Source organism: Xyrauchen texanus, chromosome 41 (genome assembly GCF_025860055.1).
Source record: "Xyrauchen texanus isolate HMW12.3.18 chromosome 41, RBS_HiC_50CHRs, whole genome shotgun sequence".
In the NCBI taxonomy this organism is placed as follows: Eukaryota; Metazoa; Chordata; class Actinopteri; order Cypriniformes; family Catostomidae; genus Xyrauchen; species Xyrauchen texanus.
This window is the reverse complement of record NC_068316.1, coordinates 86,251-109,782: the sequence shown is the minus strand read 5'-3', so window position 1 is coordinate 109,782 and position 23,532 is coordinate 86,251. Positions and strand designations below refer to the sequence as shown.

Below are 23,532 nucleotides of genomic sequence, written 5' to 3'. Positions count from 1 at the left end.
ATTGACAGAATGTTGTTGTGATGACATCACAATCAGCCCAGTTTGCATTCACCCCCACTTCTAAACTCGTTCTGGTGCCGGTGGTTCCCGCTGTTTTCAAAAACGATTAACGACTCAATAGAGCAGAAGTGAAACTGGTGTGTTCCAGTTCAGATCATTTAACCAATCAAACAGTGAATCTGAGAGTGTGAAAATCACATTTGCATTGTCAGTGTGGAATGATTGTGTTTCTCTCAGAATAGATCAGATCTGTCTCCAGTGACCATGTTCAAACCACAAGAGGATTCATTTAGTTTTACCAGTAAATGAATCTGTTCAACTATTAACGTTAAAAACTTTTTTTAGATTTCTTGATCAAATATTACATCTAATTTTCTCTGTTAGTAGAAAGACACTTTAAACAGTGAATTTGTTTTTGTCACAAATGTTTGTTTTTCAGAAACTTTATTATTATTTTTGTGTAATGAAACTTTAATCCTGAAGGAAACTGCTGCATCACTGCAATAACACTCTACACACACACACACACACACACACACACACACACACACACACACACACACACACACACACACAGAATGAAGAACATTTAGTTTTTAGTCCCTGCTTCTGACCTTTGACCTCATTCATCATGTTGACCCGTAACAATTTGAGCGTTTCATATATTGATGCAGCTCACTCTCATATCTAATTGTGCCATTTGAATCTCCAGAGACCTGTAACATCAGACAAAGACAAAATGTTCAATTGTTCAGATGCAAACTCACAACATAAATAACATCGAACTTTTGTTTTTTGCATTATCTGACGTGACCTTTAAACTAATTTACATTTAGACTCTTTGCATTGGCGGCACTATGGAAGCAAATCTGTCTCACCAGATTTTGAAATTAAAAAGCCATTGAATTTCTAGCACTGAATTTTTCAGCATTGAAACTATGAATGTGAATTTGGCTTCTGAATTCAACTCTTCAAAATTTCAATAACTAATTTTTACTTTTATTTTTCAATGTTTTTCAAAAATTCACATTTAAAAATTCAAATCATTTATATTCAAGTTGCTCAAATTCAGATGGCAAAATTCTGTGTTAAATTCAGATTAAACATCCGGGACACCGAGGATAAGCAATCGATTCTGTATGAAATCGAACCATGTGACAGGATATCGCCGTTGCTTGAAATGACAGGAATGGCGTCAGCTATGACAACAAACCCAAACGATGGTGGTTCGTGAGTGTATTAACTGTTTTATTTGCCTTTTGTGAGATTCAGTAACAGGTAATACCTGACACGTTGCACATTAACAGAATGTTTTGGACAATATCTACGCTGAACTTTTAATGAAGTGGCGTTCGATAAAATTGTTAAAATTGATGGCCAATAATGTAACCGTAACCAAACCCTTAATATTATGCTTATTAAAGTTTAGTAACGTTAAGCCGTTTAAAACTTCCTTCTCTGACTGGGAACAGATGGCTTTTTGAGAAGCTATTGATCCATGCTGTGAGTGAAAACAATTCTTGTTTTAGTTTTGATGTATTGGTTATAACACATTAGCACATTGCTAAGTTTATCAAAAATCTGTCTGAAGACATAATTACACTTTTTTTCCCCTTGGGAATAAATGGTCACGGTTGATGATGTAAAATGTATCACTTCCTATGTGCCAAATTATTTCCCTGGAAACATAAAAGATGGTGGTGGTTTGTAATATTATAAATGCAAGGAGTTTTGTCAGTGAGCAGGTTAAGAGTATCATTATTACCTCATTCACCAGTGGATAGAAACATACATTTATTTAAATGGAAATGTGTTCTTGAAAATATATATATATATCTATTTTATTTTCTTCTATTATCTTACACTCCAAGCTTGCTTTTGGATAAGGAATGTTATGCGTTCTACCTTCTCTCTTTTATTACTATTAACAGGTAATAACTTGCAAATACACTCCATCACTGTATGGTGGGGTAATTGCTCAGCAGAGGATAAATATGCGCTGAATAGGGTAGTTAGGACAGCGTCAAGGATAATTGGGTTGGACCTCCCTAAGATCTGTGACATCTACAACATCCGCCTACTTAAAACTGGACTGAAAATACTGAAAGATTATTTGCACCCCGCTAATTCCCTTTTAATTCCTCTACCATCAGGTAGAAGGCTAAGAAGCATCAGATCCCGAACCACCCGTTTTTCAAATAGCACTTATCCACAAGTTGTGAGGTCCCTCAATTTACACCAACAATCGTTATCTGCTCTGCTTACACAATTATGTCCTTCTCTTCAGTATCACTAAATGCATTAGCATTTTATTTGATTTATTTATTTATTTGATCATTTATTATACTTATCCATTGGTAGCAACCCAAGAATTTGTTTTTTGATTTTGTTTTGTTTTTATTGTATATGTCATGTCTGATGATGTGTTGTAATTTTGGTCCAATACTCTCTTGTACTGTCCTGAGTGAGCCAAATCACTAAAATGAATTCCAGGCGATTTGCATCCTTTTGGCAAATAAAGACTTGAACTTGAACTTGAACTTGCAGGAATATAGTTGGAATTGCCCCCTTCTTCAGTATGAGACGCTGAGAGAAGCCTGCATGATATTGTGCCAGGTTAGAAAATAAGTCTGTGAAATGGGCAGAGCAAACTAACAACTTCGAATTAAACTGTTGCGGTATCCGATTATAGATAAACATCAACCACGCCTGTTGACATTTCTTTTCTGTGGAAAGGGTATGAAAAGTCCTCACATCCCCTGCACAGCCTGGAACATAACATTTATTTCCACGATCTGTCATTTTCCCTATGACCCTCGCTTGTTTCGATGATTCGGCTGCGCAGTTCCGCCTGACATTGAACATGGGCTGGCAAATGCACATTTTTGGAGGCGTACATATTAATGATCCCGACTGTTGCGTCACAGTCGGTGTTATGTGGAGATTCGCCTATTTTTCAGGGGGGTTTTTCAAAAACGAGATTTAAATAAGAAGGAGAAAACAATTGTGTTTCACTGTATGTCATGTCCATGTACTGAACTCTTGTTATTTAACTATGCCAAGATAAATTCAATTTCAAATTCTAGGGCACCTTTAAGAACTTCTAACGTTACACCTGTTAACACAGGCCTGAGTATGTGTGAAACTGCGACAAACATTCACATATCATACACCTCCGTCTTCCACCCGGTTCTCTTATATTTGAATTGACGCTTATCGTTAATGTACCGTTAACGAACAACGAGCGGCTTCATTGAAATTAAAATTCACGCTTCTGTCTCGAAGCTCGTCTCCTTATAACACAGCTGTCTTATTGTTATTGACAATTTAATTAACATTAACAAGGAAATAAAGGGAGACTGTAACTTAAATAATTTAAAACTGGACGAAAAACAATTTAACAGGGCTTTCTGAACCGACGGCTGACGAAGCCCGTCACTGCTAACGTTACACAGCAGTGTCTGAGGTAAATATTATCCTTTTTGCTTCTAGTATCAGTATGTAACACAAGGGCTAGTCTAACCAATATAACTATTAACTACAATACTAAATATTTCATTAAAATTATTTTAAAAATGTAAAAACGTAACTTACCTGAGGATAAAAACGGAAAGAAATGGCGGACTCCTCAGTTTGAAAAATTAGCCAAACTGTCAGTCAACTTGTCTCTCGGAGGTTCATCTTCGCCAATCCACCAATAGGAATTCAAGGATGATGCAACGCATATACGCCCACCAGAGGGCATTTTTACGATTATACATTTTTTAATGTTACCTTCGACAGATTAAAACCTATGATTAAAGCCATCACAATATGGAATACAAAATAAAGAAAACACCTGGTCATTTTATTTTTTATTTAAAGGCAAAGCTCAAATCATACATTGACTAGATATTCATATTTTTTGACTCCTGTTTTTGACTACAACAGTCATTTTCATGGGTCTTGACTCAAAAAGTGTTGTGAATGTGTTGTGTAGGCCTATAATTATTGTGTAATCTTTAGTTTACACTTCAGTCATAAAACATGAATTATAACCATTTTAATAAAAACGGTTCTTTGCTCTCAAGGGTTCTACATAGAACCATAGCCGGTTGAAAGAGCGCACGCTGGCGCGTGTGGTGCCCGCTCCTTTCTCCGGCTAATCATTTGGCTTTAATGTTTAAATTGGATATTTATATATTTTTTAATTACCTTACAAGCTTCATAGGTAACCAGTCTGTACATGTCGCCCATGTTTTCCATCGTGATGTGGAATCGCGTTACAGTCTTTGGACTATTGTTGCTGTTTCTGGGTGTCTGCGGACCGTTAATCATCAACAGTTGTGTGATCCAGGACTTACACAATAGTGATATTGATATTTGCATGGACTCCTCTACAATGGCCTTAAGGTACACTTTTCGCCAGCTGCTAAACCTTAATGGGAATCATGCTTTGGGGACTGAACCACGCGCACTTTGCACTACCTACGGAATACTTCGCCTAAAACGTTACCTACATCGATCATCACGGAGTGGGTACTTATGTTCGTCTCAAAATAATGTTTTTTATCTGACTGTGTTGCGTAAACCGCTGAAGTCACCATGGAGACTGCCATTTAATAATTTGGCAGTCTTGCGTGAGGAGGCTGCACCAGCCTCGGCTGCACCGGTACGATTGCTGGAATCTGCACTGATAAATGTGCGCTCGATTAATAACAAAGCTTTGACTGTATGTGATCTAATTATGGATCAAAACTGGGATCTCATATGCTTAACAGAAACCTGGCATAAAGAGTCTGATGGTCTAATCCTTAATGAAATGACTCCTGAGGGATATGGATTATGCGATCTTCCGCGTTCAACTGGAAGAGGAGGTGGTATCATTGTGCTGTTTAAACAGGCTCTAGGACTGTGTTCTGTGGATATCCCTTCGTTTACCTCATTTGAATGCCTCGCCTTGAGTGTTTCTGCTTCATCATCTACGGTCATTGTGACTGTGTACAGACCTCCCAAGGGTAACAAAGAATTTACATCAGATTTTGCTGAACTACTGTCTGTGTTGGTTTTAAAATTTCAGAAAATTTTAATTCTTGGTGATTTTAATATACACATGGACAAAAAAGATAATTTCATCAACTAGAGACTTTACATCTTTATTAGACTGCTTTGAGTTACATCAAGTTGTGGATTGTCCTACACACAACAAAGGCCACATGTTGGATCTTGTGATTCAAAATGGTACACTTGTGTTTGGGAAAAGCCATTCTTTTCAACTTGGAGTAACCTGATTTACTCACTACTACTTCCCGTATTATTTACTACCGTAAGTGGAGATCTATTGCACCCACCGACTTCTCAGACTTTATTGACTCTGCTGTTAGTTGTATTCTACCATCTGATGCATTGGATGATAAAGTAAATTGGTTGTACACAATTCTTTCATCTGGCCTGGACCCTTTTGCTCCTCTGATGTCACGTGCTGTATCTTTTAAACGATCTGCCCGTGGTATAACGATGATCTGCGTGCAATGAAAACTCAGTGTGCATAAAATGGAGCGCAGATGGCGCTCTACTGGTCTAACTGTGTATCATCTGGCCTGGAAAGAAAGTTTGGGAGAATATAGGACTGAAATTGTATCGAGAAGGTCTGCTCATTTCTCCCAGATCATTGCAAGTAATCAAGATAACCCAAGAAAATTGTTTAATTCTATCAACAATCTTTTAAACGTAAATAATATTCCCAATGTCCCTCCTTCTGTTCAATTATGCAATAAGTTTCTTGTGTTTTTTTGCAATAAGATTGAGGGGATAAGAGATCAGATTACTACCACTAATACAACTAAGTAACATGGAATTTTCTGGGGTTTGTTTTTCAGAATTCTCCATGTTAGATTCTCAATCCCTGTGTAATGTGGTTCTAAAAATGAGGGCTGCCACCACAAGTGTTGATCCCATACCAGCTGGGTTGTTTCAGTCATGCTTTTCTTCTTTGTGTCCGGCTGTATTGAGTATTATAAATGACTCACTGTTTTCTGGTGTCATGCCATCTGCACTTAAAATTGCTGCTGTAACCCCTGTTCCAAAACAAATAGCCGTGACTTTGAGAATCTAGCAAATTTTCGTCCCATCTCTAGTCTCCCTTTTATTGCTAAAATCTTAGAACGTATTGTTGCTTCACAACTGCTTTCTCATTTGTCTGCAAATAACCTCTTTGAGCCTGTTCAGTCTGGCTTTCGTAAAATGCATAGCACTGAGACAGCATTAGTCAAAGTCACAAATGACTTATTGATGGCTTCCGAGGCTGGTTGCTTATCAATACTGATTCTGCTTGATCTCAGTGCTGCTTTCGACACTATTGATCATAGCACTTTACTCTCGCGCTTAGAGTCTGTCTTTGGTGTATCTGACTCTGCTCTGAGCTGGTTTAAGTCTTAATTTTCAGATCGCAAACAATTCGTTGTGCTGGGTGGCTGCAGATCTGAGGCTGGTATGGTAAAATTTGGTGTTCCTCAGGGTTCAATTTTGGGTCCCTTACTTTTCACTCTTTATATTTTTCCTCTTGGCCAACTCTTGAGGTCTCTAGGTCTTGATTTTCATTTTTATGCGGAGGACACCCAGACATATGTTCACTCAAAATCTGAGGTAAATGTGGCCGTATTACATCTTTCTAACTGTATCACAGTTATAAAAAATTGGATGTCTGCTAATTTTTTATGCTTAAATAGTGACAAGACCGAGGTGATGCTTATTGGTTCGCCCCACCAGTTACGCAGAGTGCAACCTGTAGCGTTAGAAGTGGATGGCTCTGTAATCCAGTTCCAATCAAAACTAAAAAACTTGGGAGTAATTTTTGATTCTAATTTAACATTCGATCTTCACGTATGTAATACTGTTAGAGTTTCTTTTTTTCATCTTAGAAATATATCCAGATTACGGCCCATGCTGTCCTTTCCTGTAGCTGAAAAATTAATTAATACTCTGGTTTTTTCTAGAATTGATTATTGCAATGCCTTGTTAGCAGGAGCATCAAAATCTATTCTGAATAAACTTCAGTGGGTACAAAACTCTGCCGCACGTATTCTGACTAGGACAAGACAAAGAGATCATATAAAACCTATTTTAGAGATCCTGCATTGGTTACCTGTTAAATTTCCTGTTGATTTTAAGATTCTGATGTTGACGTACAAGGCATTGAATGGACTCGCTCCTCAATATCTCGCCGAGCTTTTAATGCCCTACATCCCAACACGTAATCTTCGCTCTGCTAATGCCGGTCTTTTAGCTGTTCCGGTAACGAATCTAAAAACAATGGGTGATAGGGCATTCTCTTCAGTCGCCCCAAAGTTATGGAACTCCTTGCCTTCCGAAATAAGATTTGCACCATCTTTGAAAAGGTTTAAAACATCCCTTAAAACTTATTATTTTACGGAAGCATTTTTGTAAAGGTGCTATTAGTGGTTGTTAATGAGATGTATCTTATGGTTTTACTCTGTCTTGATATTTATTAATTTTTTATTTTTTGTTGTTTTTAGGTTTGTAATCTTGTGTGAAATATTTTGTATTGTGTGATCATGCCTCTTTATGTAAAGCGCTTAGAGAATTAACTTTTAAAAGCGCTATACAAAATAAAGTTATTATTATTATTATTTTTTTTTTTTGGTAAAAGGTTCTATTGGCCAAGTACGGAACCCCAGGGTTCTATATAGAACCCAGAGGAACCCTTTTTTTTTAAGAGTGTACAAATTTTAACAAAATATACATTTACATGAGGGGCAAACCAAACTTTTCAACAGATTCTTGGAAGAAAGCCAAGGTCATTTTTTTAATGACGTGTTTGTTTTATTAATGTATTGTAGATTCATCTGTACAGCACTTCGGTCAGCTTTGCTGTGTTTGAGTGTGCTTTAGAAATACATTTTACTTACTTACTTATTAATACAGAGTTTTGAACAGTTGATTGAAACATTCATCCTGAGAAACACCATATGTTTGAGTTCCTAATTTGACTTCATGATCTTGTTTCATAATGTCTCTGCAGGTGTTTTCATGCTTCATTGAGTGAAGATTATTTATAAAATGTGAGATAAAGTCCTGATCTAACTAATGACACAAATAATATCAATAAATCAACTTTTAAACAAAGACAGGAAACTTCAAATAATGTCATATTTTATTAGTTTATTGAATTTTGACAAGAGAAAAGTGAAAGACAAAAGCACACATATACTTGTGTGAATAGAAGTCACTGTTAGTCTCCATGTGAGACATGAGTGAGAAGAGCAGAAGAGAATCCAGAGGATCTACTCAGAACACTGATCTCTCCTCACTTCTCCAGTGACTGACAGCTGCTCTTTCTGTTTGGCCTCACAGCTCACTGTGACCGCCTTCATCCACTCGTCCTGAGAGAGAGTCAGACTGCTGCTCCAGCTGTACAGACCGCCCTTCTCCAGGACCCCAGCACTGCTCTTCTCAGACCTGCTGCTCCCGTCCACCTTCCAGCTCAGGCTCCAGTCTGAGGGGAAGCCCTTGTTGGCCACACACATCAGTGTTGCTGTGTTCTTTGTGGAAATCTCTTCACTGGAGGGCGGCAGGACGCTCACTTTAGGACGAGTGATGCCTGACAAATACACAATAGACAACTTCAAAAGAAGAAAAGATTTCTTTCTCCAGATTGAAACTAAATCAATTACATTAGTCAATTATAGATTTTGAAGATCTTTAAAGATATCATTGAAAACTTTCAACATTAAACTGCAAGTTTGTTTCTTCATGTTGATCTGTTCAATCATATAAAGAACAATTTATTTCCCCAAAGACTCTGAATGACCAAAATGATGAAATGATGAATAAAGTTCACATATCTTTATATGTTTGCAGTTTGACTTACACAAAAGTTCAAGAATATTTTCCTTCATAAATTTCTCTTTCTACATTAAGAAATAACTATGAAAAGACATTGCCCAACCTCAAGAGAATAGAAAAGACAATTCTGTACAATGATGAACTTTTAACAGTTCATTTGGTGAAAGAATTCCTCCAGTAAAACTTTATATGTTACATATTACATTAAGAAACATTTCATATTGAAGGAGCATTTTTATGAACTCTTGATAATGTTCAGTCATTTAAACACAGAGTCATTTAACATCTCCAAAAACTGAATAACATCTCACTTCTGTACCAGCAACAAATTCACATGGGCTGACAAAGTGTAAATTAAGTGTCTTTAAAGTTCACCTTCATTTCTGGAAAAACAGCCAAATTATTCAATCTGTCTAATCAGATGTTATTAATAAATAATGAAATATAAATCAAAAAAGTGAGAGAAATCACTGAACTCATATGTGTGTCAATTCAACATAAAACTGACACATTCCACATTATAAAAACACATAAAACATTAAAATGATGATTTGATGATTTACTTACTGCCAACATCCAGTCTGGTGCCGCTGCCGAAAGTCCACCACAGTGATACAAACTAATAGAACAGCTGCACAAAAACCTCTGAGCGCTTCACTAACTGCACTTTAAACACATGATCACAAACACATCTTTACACAACACACATTCAAACATGATTCATTTCATATTGTCATCAACTACTGTTTCAAAAATACAATAAAAACATACATATTACATTCAGAATTATATACAACATGTTTATTACAATGTAATAACTCCTCTATAACACATTTGATTTAGTTTGATCTACTGAATGCTCATGAGATTTCCACAATGAACAAAAATCATTCGAATTTCAACCAATTGTAATTAATCACTAAAAGATAAAGATTGAAATGTATGAATGTAATTTGACATGTAATTGTTTCTTATTTCTGCTGTTCTCCTGTAACGCTCACATTTTCTGCTGAGAGGAAACAGTTTTGAATGTCCCGCCCCTCTGATTAAAGCACAATATCAGACTGTCTGTTAGTCAGGACTGTCAAACCAACATCACTGTTCCTTCAGTTCTCACTCATTCACAGTAAAGATGACAGCACACGCTCTCATTATCTGCTCTCTACTGCTTTTCATTGCTGGTGAGAATCTGTTTCAGTGCATTTCACTAATATAAACTCAATTTAATTGTAGAACGTTTTTATTATTATTATTTCAAGTGTCAAAAATCTCTTGTGAAATAATATTTTATTTTATTTTGTGTTTCAGAGTGTAATGGACAGTACACGGTCACTCAGAGTCCCTCAATAACAGCTCAACCAGGACAACAAGTTCAAATAAACTGTAAAACCAGCAGTGATGTCTACTATTACAGTAGTGATGGACACTACTTGAGCTGGTACTTACAGAAACCTGGAGAAGCACCTAAACTCCTCATATATTATACAAACCGCCTCCAGACTGGAACTCCATCTAGATTCAGTGGCAGTGGATCTAATAGTGATTTCACTCTGACCATCAGTGGAGTCCAGACTGAAGATGCAGGACATTATTACTGTCAGAGTGCTCACATCATCAACAGTAAATGGGTGTTCACACAGTGATAAAGAGTCGTACAAAAACCTCCTTCAGTGAAAGAGGAACTACTGATACAGAAACAGTTTCTCTGAATGTTTCATTATAAATTGACATGGACACAAAGTTTTAGATTTTGATATTTCACACTCAACACTACATATGAAACTGGACGACACATTTTATTATAAAGGTAAATTCAGTCATTTTTGGTTGATGTTTTACTGGCTGATATGACACTAGTCTTAAACTTTACTGACACCTATCCATGTGAATACAGCATCATGCAAACATAAAACATTTGTTTTCACAGATGTCATATTTGAATGTAATTCATCACTTTAAACATTTGACTTGTTTCACCCCCTCAGTTGGACAGACTCATATAAAGTGAGAGGTGATGTCACATACATGTTGTTCAGGTATTCAAATAGATTCATCTAGTGCTGGAGTCTCTTGTTTGATGGAGTGTGTGTGTTGATAAAGTGATTTTTCACGAGTGTTTTTAAGACAAGACTTGAGGAGAGTCGAGAGCACAGATATCAAAACTAACTCTAATAGAGAGACAATTCTTCTTCAAGACACTCGACTCCTCATTTCTGAAAATGGAAAAACACATCCAACAGAATAAAGAAGAGTCTCCCTCCCTCTTTCTTTCTATTCTTCTTCTTTTTAACACACAATCACACACTTTCCTTCAATACACTCAGTCACACAGCACAATTTCACTCAATGTCAAAGAACTACAATTCAGTTCACAGTCAAACACTTCTTCCTCTCTCCATGGAAAGACACAAACTGAAGTCTCTCAGTAATCTGTATGTGGAGGGGGACGTGGTCGTGTGTCTGTCATTGTGGAGAGAGGAAGTGGTTAAGAGCATCACCTGGTGAGGACTGTCTCTAAACTCTTGTGTCTTATTTCAGTGAGACGGGCTTTAAAAGACCCGATGAACATCTGACCGGAAGAGAGAGTTTGAGTCACACATACAAGCACACGCACAGTGGAGAAACTGAAACACAAAATAAAACTTCTGTTTCTCCATTCAGCAGCAGGTCACTGTAAATAAAGAAATGTATGAAGACTTGATGTTGAATAGAAGGACCACACTTGATCAGGAGACTTTAATCGTCATTAATGAGCATCGATCAGAACACTGCAGGACATTAAATCACGACAAAAGTCAGTTTATTACATGTATATCTTTTTTCCAGGTTGAAGATTACACTTTGACCTTTGACCTTTTCCATCATGGAGGGCAGAGTGACGTTTCTACTCTTGTTTCTCATAGTGTTGATGTTCTCTCTCATTATGAGGACTTTCCATAGACATAATGATTTTTATACTGTATGATCTATATATATATATATATATATACCCCTAAACCTCACAGAACACTTTCTGCATTCTTACATTTTCAATAAAACATTGTTAATTATGATTATTAAGTGATTTAATTATAGGGACACTAGAAATGTCCTCATAAATCACATTTATAGCAGAATAACCTTGTAATTACCAGTTTGTAACTTACAAAATTGTCCTCGTAAATCACATTAACATGCACACACACACAAACACACACACACACACACACACACACACACATATACACACACACCTGTCAGAATCAAAAAATAAATTTTAACGAGGAATTAACACCAGTTATGTTGATGCTCATCAGTATTTTAGAAGATAATCATTAGATATTGTGTTGATATGATCATAATGTTCTCGTTACTTTCTGTCCATCAGTGAATTTAACACCTGATTCCAGATGCTGCGTTCAGTCACTGAACTTGATTTCACATCAGATATTTTTCATCCCTGTTCAATCAATGACTGAGCTGCTCCACTGTGGCACAGAACAGGCCAAAGACACAAAATGACAGAGACGCTGCATGAGTTTATTTTTCAGAAGTCTGCCCTCTTGTGACAACTGTGCGCCCCTGCACCCATATATTGAGCACTAGCATTATGTGATTATATTATAATCGGATCCTTATCATATGTGGACAAATGAGTGAAAAAATAACCAGATGATCAGGTGCACAAGGCAGGAAGTGTCACAATATAAAAGTTAAGAATCACAAGTTAGTGAGTGTTCATGTCTGTCATTGATGTTTATTTATTTAACTGGCATGGACACTGTGGGCTGTTTTTTGCTTGTTTTAAGTTTAGTGCAAGTTAAATGTATTTTCTTTAAAATAAACTTCTATAGAAATATAAATCTTCTATAATGTTGTTTTAATTTCAGTTATATTGCTGCTTGCTTTCACTTCACTAAAAAACTCCTAATTGTCTGTAAAAGAGAGCATGATTAGGACTGTAATCTAAAGCATTCATGCTAATCACCCTCAAACGAACCTTAGAACACCTTCAATTACAGACCAGGGCAAACTACTGCCCGCGGGCCGATTTATCATGATTTTTATCTTTCATTAATTTCGCTTTGGGACCTACCGTGCATCCACAAGCATCTAATATGCCCAGGGTTGCCAGATAATAGATACAACACCCCGATCAGAGATTTATACTTGCACAAATAGGAAAAATTTCAACTTATGTCATAGCCTACTTAATTTATGCAATCTGGCAACCATGTATGGGAGTGTGTGCACTCTCTCCTCTTCTAAAAAAATATAAAATACTTTGTGTTGAATAGTGCAAAATTATGCTCAAAGAAATGTGAGATGCAGCTACTCCGTGTCTATTCATGACGGTGGGCACAGGCACCGATTTATGTTTCTGCCAGTGGGTGCTCTAAACAATTGAATTCCCCATACACATGGCCTCTACGTTTCTTGTTGCTATACAGATTTCAAAGCACGCATTCAAAGCACGCATTCCAGCACCATACGAAAATAACAGCGACAACACACGCACACAAAACAAACATTCACAGGGATTTGATCACAAATGTAACTATCGATGCACACCATGAAATGCACAGAAAGTAATAATAAATACCACCACAATTATTTTGTAAAAAATGCTCACACATGACCAAAATCATAGGCCAAGTGTACAATCCAAGACAAATCCCAATTTGTGGCTGACACACCACAACAGGGGCCCACATTAACAAGCCAAACAAGTTATAACATTGTTTCACACACAGTAAAATACATAAAAAACATTTCATCAACACATACAACCACCATAAACACATAGGCCCACACACAGCTACTAAATATAAAAATTGGATTTGTCACTCACCATTGACGTTACTTCATTATGACGAAAGTGTTACTCCTCGCAGCCGTGCGTTTGATGAATTAATCTGCGATTACATCCAGGTTCCTATTTCGTGATACGTTCTTATGATAATTCAGTACAGCAACATGGTTCAGTCTTGTTCGTCCCATTGTGGACCGCAGATAGGTTTTAAGTCGCCACAGGCCTGACAATGACCTTTATGAACTGCAGGATGTTACAGGGACAGTCAGTGTGAGTGTTAATAGTTTGGTGATCTCTGGCAACAGGGTTCTCAAGTGCTTTCCCTGATCCCCTTTTAGAAAGTCCACAACATCTTGAAAAGTAGCTAGGCAGACTCCTCGTCGTTTTGCTACGTCCATGCACATATCACGATGCAGTGTGAGCCTGGTCTCATCCAAATCATCCCCATGGAACTGCATGATGTTTTTGCAGTCGCTCTTCCCGGTTACAAAATCCTCAACATCTTGCATGTGTTTAAATTCAGAAGGACTAAATCTACAGTGCAGGGATGCTGATGCTGTATCCATGATCTGGAAGTATTGTTGTCGGTACATTGCTTCTGGTGTTTGAAAGCTGTGTGGCGCGCGCCTCCATCTTCCAATCGGCGGGGCATTTTTCTTGGTCTGGGCACAGTTGGGCTCTCCAAGTTCAGGTCATGTGCTGCTGCAGTAGTGTTTTCCCAAAATTCTTGGAATCCTTCTTCCCGAAGACACTTTATGTCTTCTCTCAGCATGTCAATCATCTGTCTAGCTTTCTGTAAGTACAACTGGCTCTTTTGGAGTGCAGCGCTGACTGTTTCCATTCGAGAGAAGAATTTCAGCATGAGTTTCAAGGAGAAAAAAGTGCAAAATTACTGCAGATGCAAAAGTAGACCGTTGGCTTTACCGCCTGCATCACCTCTGTCATTTAAACACAGGTCTTCGAGAAATTCCACTAGCGCGCTGTAGTTGGAGGCTATGGACTGTAAGGAGGCCGTTGTCATGGTCCAGCGCGTCGGGCACAGAGGTCTCAAAGCCGGTTTTTCTTTGTACTGTCGGCTGTCTCGTCCATAATCACATAGTAAAACTCAGCAGACTCTATTTCTTCAATTAGAGTTCTCACCACATCATGGGCCATCATTTCAGTCATCTCATTAAGGATATCATGCGATAGCCACTTGCTCTCCTTACGAGTCAGCCATGACTGTAACTCTGGAATATCTTTAGCACGCAGGTTTAGCAACTGGGTCAAATTGGACTCCTCGTCTGTTTTTCCTCATATGGCTAATCCCTGACATGAAATATATTGGATAGAGGACAGAATAGCCAACAAAGCTATTTGGGAATTAGCCATCTGCTTTTGTTTACTGGCAGAAATAGAAGCGGCCACATTAACATTTGCATTAGCAGCGGCAACAATGCTAACAGCAGCTCGATGCAGACTGGTCTTTTCGTGGAATCGGAATCGTTCCAGTGCTTTACCCCAGCTGGAAAAGCCATCTTGTACAAAAGCTTTCAAAGATTCTTGATCGTGTGTTGTTGATGGATGCGGGGCACTCATGTTCTTAGCTGTAGTGCAAGTCTCACAAAATACCTTGTTTTTTTGTGGCTTCATAAGCTATCCATGGGAATTTTATTTTCCAGCTAGCTTGATAAGTCCGTCCCTTCCTCTGTCCATCTTCGCAGCTGCGGTTGTCTTTATCTTCGTCACTGTTGTTAGGCTGGGCACTGCTGGAGGCACTGGTGGGAGTCATAACATCGCTTGTTGTTTTAGTTTTTCTAATTACAAATTTGTCCATTTTGTTGAGGAAAATCTCTCTGGTAACTAAAAAAACTAACAAGTTTCAGTCAGGCTTGCGCAACATTGGCGGTTAATTTAGCGGACACATGCGCAGCGCAGATCAACCAGTTGGGATGCAGGAGGGAAACTCTGTGATTGGTGTTCAGGGTTAAGGGTTGGTGCCTGATAGCGAAACAACAAATCACAGCAGCTTAGTCACTACTATCAAAGAGTTTGCTATCAAATCAATGTAAATTTGGCCACGACTGTCCGCTGGTACACGTGGGTGCTCGGTATTCTTTTCAGAAATAAACAGGTAATCGGGTCCACAACATTAAATTAAGCCTTTAGCATCTATAACTTCTGAACATTTGATTTTACTATTAAACCAGACTCCTGATGTAGAGTGTTGAAGTTAATACTACATTATTACTGCATTGAAGTATGATAAAATAAACCATTAATAATTTATTCAGCCTTTATTCAGTTTTACTAACACATGATAGAAAAGTAGCAGCAAATCTTCAAGCAATCACAGAATCGTCCCATCAGTCTGTGCGTATCATTCATAGAGTGAACGAGTGTTCTTCTACTTCTGGGCTTAAAAGACAAAACTATGCAGAACTTTTTATCTTCTCTCTTCCATGTTCTACTTAACGGCTGATAATAATCGCACACACCTGCTTCATTGAATATGTAAAACTAATACTGTAAACTGACCAGCACATTTCCTTGAATCCCAGCAAACACAAAAAAATTCCTGCATCAATAACTACTTTTCCATCCAAGGATTCTTCTGCAAAAGATTTAGCGCATCAAAAAAATCTGAAAAAATGATCGCTAAAATTTCACAAGTGTCGACATAATATTTTTCAGTTTAACACTAAAGCATAAACTCTGTGTCGATACTTCAAATGTTGCGAAAAACTGGTTTGGAAACACAAAAATAGTGTCACATGTCAGAATTTACCCCAATTGTTAATCGTGACGACAAGGGATACATCCTTGAAAGCAAATTTATTGTACGTGATTATTATTGATTTTAACGGCATATAGATCCGATCTGCATACACTTCCAGGAGTGCCAACACAAATATCTCGTATCATGCACCGGTCATCGACAAGTACAAGGAGAACAAATGAATGGACACTTTTTGAGATTAATTTAATCACGGTAGCGATGGTATCCATCCGTTTATTTATTAAAGTTGCTTTTACACACCATTCAAAATAATAGACGGCAGTCATGAAATTAACCCACAATACAAAAAACATCATTTCTGTGCACAAAGATGTTTTAAATTAAATATAAATACACAAAACTAGGAGAAAAACATCAATTGTGATTTTTTTGGAACACTGAAATATAGCCCAATTTATTCAATTATTGTTTAGCATAATTCCCCGTATTAAATTAAATAAATTACCAAATATTTAAAGCATTAAATAAAATAAATAATTTTCAAATAAAAAGAAATGATATTTTTAGACCTATATATGCCTCTTCTTTACACAAACTTAAATTAGCCGTACCCTGTCCTGTAGATGAATACATTCGTCTGAAGGACGTTCAGAATGTTCTGCAAGACTATAAACTATCACAACTATTTGTCCAATGCTGAGTTCACTTTCAGAAAACAAGTTTTTTGTACATTTTAAGCTTTTAAATATTTTTAGCAATATGTGCAACAGGACCGATATTACCGTCCTGTCAGAAGGACAACAGCTCCCTTTTGATTGCAGTTCCTCTTCTCATTGCATTTATTTGTGAAATTAAAATGTCAGTACGCTCGCTAATGTCAATGAATTGTCCCAATACTCTCCCCATTTTACCAAAACTTCGGGACATCTGGGAGGTTAAAGGTACACAATTAGCGATAAACACACATTTCTGTGTGGAAACGGATTAACGGCAGATTTATTTTGCCATAAATCAAAACTTATACGACAAAGTGTTTTTTAGGCATGACGTCATCACGCACACAATTTTTATCGATAAAAGTCCATTTGAATGGAAACAGGCAGAAGACGGCAAATTTTACACGTTTTTTTTTTTAAGTATTTTCACTTTGTCGATAATAAAATATTGTGAAAAGTGGATGAAACTAGACTATTGTATGTCCTAATCTGCAGATGAAGCATTTTGACGTCATTTTCAGCGACAAATCATGTGAAAAAACAAACTAAGCAATAAATGTTTAGTACATGAAGAACTGTTCTTTACGTCTTTTTAGTAGTACATAAATGTGATTTAATCTATTAATTTTTGTTAATTACGATACATCTCCACTTTATACAGATCACCGCACTATTTTCAGAAGCACCGTCAGTGATTTTGATCTGGAACCGGACCTGTAGCTGGAGAACATCTACAGATACATTCAGTTATATTGTCTATATTTTGGATGTGTATTTGGGTACATATTTCTAATTGCTTTCTCTTTTTTTACCCTTTGTTTTCTTAAACTACTTGTGCAACCGTAGGCACAGTTGCTCCGTGCTGCAGTCACCGATTTTTGCTGTCATCATTGTTGTCGCGTTAAGAGTGACACAAAAGACCATTTGAGATCCGATTTGAGCAGCCGGAGCATCCGCACTGAGACACATCTGAAAAAATCAGATTCAATCGCATTTGAAACCACGTCTCCATGTCCATTTAATTTATTTATTTCATTTAGTTTTTTGATGTCCAGACTATCAAAAACACATCTGGATATGCAAAAAATCTGATTTTTAGTAGCAGTCTGAACAAGGTCTTAGTGTTTTCGTTTGGGGGCTCCAATCTAAAATCTCGCCTAGGGCGACAACATAGCCTGGTCCAGCCCTGACCACACATGAGACTAAATTTAAACTTTTTGAGATGTTTTCATGTTGACAGTAATACAGTACACTAATAAGCTAAAAAAATAAAAATAAGCTGGAATTATAATAATATTCGGTGGATGACAAAAAAAGATTGTCAGCCTCAGTCACCATTCACATCCATTGCATCTTCACTACACAATGTACATTGGTGACTGGTGCCTTTTTTATTTTATTGATTGAGTTATTGATCTTGGAACAGACCACACTCTGATCAGATGCCACAACAGCTGCTCCATCAAAAATTCAACCTGTTGTACCTGCAGTAGCAGTGCAGAGATAAGTCTTCATCTCGTGTTGCAGATGAGCTGGTGCGGTCCATTAGTTTCATAAACTGTATGAAGATGTCACTGAAATAACTTCCTTACTGGCGTACAACACAATAGAGCAGAAGTGAAACTGGTGTGTTCCAGTTCAGATCATTTAACCAATCAAACAGTGAATCTGAGAGTGTGAAAATCACATTTGCATTGTCAGTGTGGAATGATTGTGTTTCTCTCAGAATAGATCAGATCTGTCTCCAGTGACCATGTTCAAACCACAAGAGGATTCATTTAGTTTTACCAGTAAATGCATCTGTTCAGAACTGTTCAAACAGTGAAGACATTGTAAAAACCAGACAGCAGAGAAAAAATAATAATATTTAATATTAAATAACAATTGTACTAATGGTGAAAACAAGCTACGAATAAGCTTGAGTAAAAAAAGTATGTTTTAAGAGAAGATTTAAATATAGATAGATTAGTGGATGATCTAATAAAAAGAGGTAGGGTGTTCCAAAGCTTTGGAGGCCGAACTGAAAAGGCCCTATCACCTTTGGTTTTTAAGTGTGACTTTGGAAGAGTCAATAGCAGCTGAGAGGAGGATCTTATCATTCTCTGAGGAGAGTAGGGACGAAGACGATCCGAAATATAAGCAGGAGCAAGTCCATGCAGTGCTTTAAATACAAATACTAAAATCTTAAAATCAACTCTGAATTGAACAGGTAACCAATGAAGTGATGCTAACACAGGCATAATATGCTCCCTCTTTTTTTTCCCACACGGCTGTGGCATTCTGTACCAGCTGTAGAGGCAAGAGTGAGGACTGGTTTATTCCGGCATACAGAGCATTACAGTAGTCCAGCCTGGTTGAGAGAAATGCGTGAATGACGGTCTCCAAATCATTGAAAGGAAGAAAACTTTTAAGCTTGTGAAGCCCCTTTAGCTGAAAAAAACTGCCGCTGACTACATAATTTATTTGTTTATCAAATTTTAATTCAGGATCAAAAATGACCCCCAGGTTTCTAACATGGTCACAGGTATTTTCGTGAAAGGGACCCAGGGTAGGGCTACATTTGTCTAATTGCTGTGGGGGGCCAAACAAAATGACTTCAGTCTTTTTGTGGTTCAACTGGAGGAAATGATCATCCATCCAGCCTTTGATGTCCTTTAAACATGCTAACAAGGTGGAGACTGAAGCCGAACCTGTTTTTAGAGGAAAATAAAGCTGGGTATCATCAGCATAGATATGATAGGAGACCTTATGATACTCAAAAATATAGCGGAGAGGGAGCATGTATAAAGAAAATAATGTTGGACCCAGAATAGAGCCCTGAGGCACCCCACAGGTAATGGGAGCTATACTCGATGAAAAGTCACCGATTTCCACCGAAAAACTCCTATTAGTGAGACAAGACCGAAACCACTCTAATGCATCATTACGGATACCGACCTCGAGATTGAACCTATTTAGAAGGATACGATGATCCACAGTATCAAAGGCTGCACTTAAGTCCAGCAATACCAGAATGGCACAGTTACCAGAATCTACAGATAGTAGAAGGTCATTTACTACTCTTAAAAGAGCAGACTCAGTGCTGTGTTTAGCTCTGAAGCCTGACTGAAAAGGATCCAGGATATCATTTGAAAGTAAAAAAGGAGATAGCTTGTTTAAAACAACCCTCTCCAATACTTTAGACAAAAATGGCAATTTTGAGATGGGTCTATAGTTGTTGGGGTCAGAAGGATCAAGATTAGGTTTTTTGAGTAAAGGCTGGACCATGGCATGTTTAGAAAAGGATGGATCAACGCTCTTAACAGCGACTCTTGTGGAACGAGACCTGATGAAGATCTCCATCATGAGTTACTCTGCAGACAAACACCTCTGACTCTTCCCAGCATGCTTTGCTGAGGGTCAGGACACTATTCCTCCTGTAGTGGCCATCCTGGTCACTCTCTGCACTGGTCAGAACCCCCTCTGTGACCTCTGACCCATCCAGTGTCCAGCTCAGCAGCGCCCCCTGTAGTTAAGAGCTGAGCAGACAGATCAGTGCGGTTGAGTCTCCAAAGATCTGTGTGCAAATTCTCTGACTGATGTGCCCACTGCCCTTTGAGATGACCTCTGACCTTTCCCATCATAGATACTTTATTGATGTTTGCTCAGTTGTTGTTATTATTTATTATCAATTAAAACAGGTTTCAGAGTAATGAATCATTTCACATTTAGATTCACACTTCTTAATTGTTTATTTTGTTTTATTTATTTGTTTGTGTGTGTGTGTGTGTGGGGGTGTGTGTGTGTGTGTGTGTGTTTAATGGCCTTTCTTACTTTTATCAGATTTTCTTCTATTGAAGCACAAGATGCTCTTAGACACATTGTCACATCATCAGATTTTACACAAACATTTGGAGTTCATGTCAGTTTGAGTGCATGCTGTCATTAGTGTATATGTCAGAAACTGTGTTTATCTTTCAATTCACCTCAAATATTTATACAGATTAAAAAATTTGATCTACTGAATGCTCATGAGATTTCCACAATGAACAAAAATATTTAGAATTTCAACCAATTGTAATGAATAACTACAAGATAAAGATTGAAATGTATGAATGTAATTTGACATGTAATTGTTTCTTATTTCTGCTGTTCTCCTGTAACGCTCACATTTTCTGCTGAGAGGAAACAGTTTTGAATGTCCCGCCCCTCTGATTAAAGCACAATATCAGACTGTCTGTTAGTCAGGACTGTCAAACCAACATCACTGTTCCTTCAGTTCTCACTCATTCACAGTAAAGATGACAGCACACGCTCTCATTATCTGCTCTCTACTGCTTTTCATTGCTGGTGAGAATCTGTTTCAGTGCATTTCACTAATATAAACTGAAATTTTTTTTTATTATTATTTCAACTGTGAAAAATCTCTTGTGAAATAATATTTTATTTTATTTTGTGTTTCAGAGTGTAATGGACAGATCACGGTCACTCAGAGTCCCTCAATAACAGCTCAACCAGGACAACAAGTTCAAATAAACTGTAAAACCAGCAGTGGAGTGTATAATGGTAATCGTTTAGCCTGGTACTTACAGAAACCTGGAGAAGCTCCTAAACTCCTCATATATGCTGCAACAAACCGCAACACTGGAACTCCATCTAGATTCAGTGGCAGTGGATCTAATAGTGATTTCACTCTGACCATCAGTGGAGTCCAGACTGAAGATGCAGGACATTATTACTGTCAGAGTTTTCACGTCATCAACAGTAAATATGTGTTCACACAGTGATAAAGAGTCGTACAAAAACCTCCTTCAGTGAAAGAGGAACTACTGATACAGAAACAGTTTCTCTGAATGTTTCATTATAAATTGACATGGACACAAAGTTTTAGATTTTGATATTTCACACTCAACACTACATATGAAACTGGACGACACATTTTATTATAAAGGTCAATTCAGTCATTTTTGGTTGATGTTTTACTGGCTGATATGACACTAGTCTTAAACTTTACTGACACCTATCCATGTGAATACAGCATCATGCAAACATAAAACATTTGTTTTCACAGATGTCATATTTGAATGTAATTCATCACTTTAAACAATAGATTCAGAAATGAATGAAAGTGGATGAGGATGTGCTGCTGTCACTGATATTTGTAGTCAAAAATTACATCTAATTTTCTCTGTTAGTAGAACGGCACTTTAAGAAGTAATTTTTTTTGTCACAAATGTTTGTTGATCAGAAACTTTATTATTATTTTTGTGTAATAAAACATGCTTTAATCCTGAAGGAAACTGCTGCATCACTGCAATGCCAGTTCTAGAGGGGGGCGTTTTTAGACAGGAGTCTGCCCCCCGTCAGGCGATATAACACTCACACACACACACACACTGAATGTAAAACATTTAGTTTTTAGTCCCTGCTTCTGACCTTTGACCTCATTCATCATGTTGACCCGTAACAATTTGACCGTTTCATATATTGATGCAGCTCACTCTCATATCTAATTGTGCCATTTGAATTTCCAGAGACCTGTAACATCAGACAAAGACAAAATGTTCAATTGTTCAGATGCAAACTCACAACATAAATAACATCGAACTTAAATAACTATCTAAATGGGGACATACCATAGTCACCTATTGTTTTTATATAAGTTATATATGTATAGCCACACACACACACACCGTACAGTGAACCAGATGCTGCTAATGAAAAAGTCTTTTATACAAGCTCCATTATCACAGAACTGTACGAGTGGTTTGAGGAACCAGATCAGTACATGAATTTGGAGAAACCAGAACCATATCAGACCTTAAAAAAGGCATTTATCAAGAACCACAGAGGTCAACTAGATGAGAAATTGACACAAGCTGATGCTGTAAACAATGTCTCCACAACGGTGTCCACCACAGATCTCCATTAATACTTTCATCCAGAATCTTTTGCTGCATTATATAAAAGTGTTCATGCAGCTCAGAGCTCAAGTTAATTGATTTCAGTTTACGTGAGATTGATATATTTCCGACTATACAGTAAAACAGAAGATAAGTTGACTTGTGTTGTATTGCAATAAAGTCACTGGAGGAAAAATGATGATGAAAGTCAGTTTCCTGTGGAAGAGATCCCCGGTCCATCTGTCCTGAATCAAACAGATGAAGTAGATCAAACTCGTTTCAAGCCAAATGAAGGTGAATCTACAGTTCAGTCCTGTTTTTATTCTATATATGTTCCTTTATTGACTATGTCCTGTTCCTTCTGATTTCAGAATGCACTCTCTTTAAAATATCGGATACAGTAACCAAGCTTGAACAAGAAGTGGGACATTTAAAGCAGGTGGTAGAGCAGCTTTCGGACAAATGCACTGACCTTGAAGGACGTAGTAGAAGACAGAACATCCGCGATACTACACGTCAAGGAAGGGGCCGAGTCCGGAATGAACCCAAGAGACTTTACCGCGCAACTTCTGATGGAGG

General features: G+C 37.5%; 3 gene segments (V, D, J or C); 2 read left to right on the top strand and 1 right to left on the bottom strand.

Annotated features, from left to right (window-relative positions):
- LOC127634590 (immunoglobulin kappa variable 4-1-like) overlaps positions 1 to 23,532 on the top strand; it is a 37,288-nt gene that overhangs the window by 1,177 nt on the left and 12,579 nt on the right.
- Positions 8,151 to 23,532, bottom strand: part of LOC127634596 (immunoglobulin kappa constant-like) — an 82,302-nt gene continuing 66,920 nt past the window's right edge. Inside the window, 1 exon segment of the C gene segment in view lies at positions 8,151 to 8,599. Within this exon segment, the coding sequence occupies positions 8,283 to 8,525 (243 nt within the window).
- On the top strand, positions 21,248 to 22,092 carry LOC127634593 (immunoglobulin kappa variable 3-15-like). The segment is given in 2 exon segments: positions 21,248 to 21,400; positions 21,515 to 22,092. Coding segments are annotated over 2 exon segments (372 nt in total).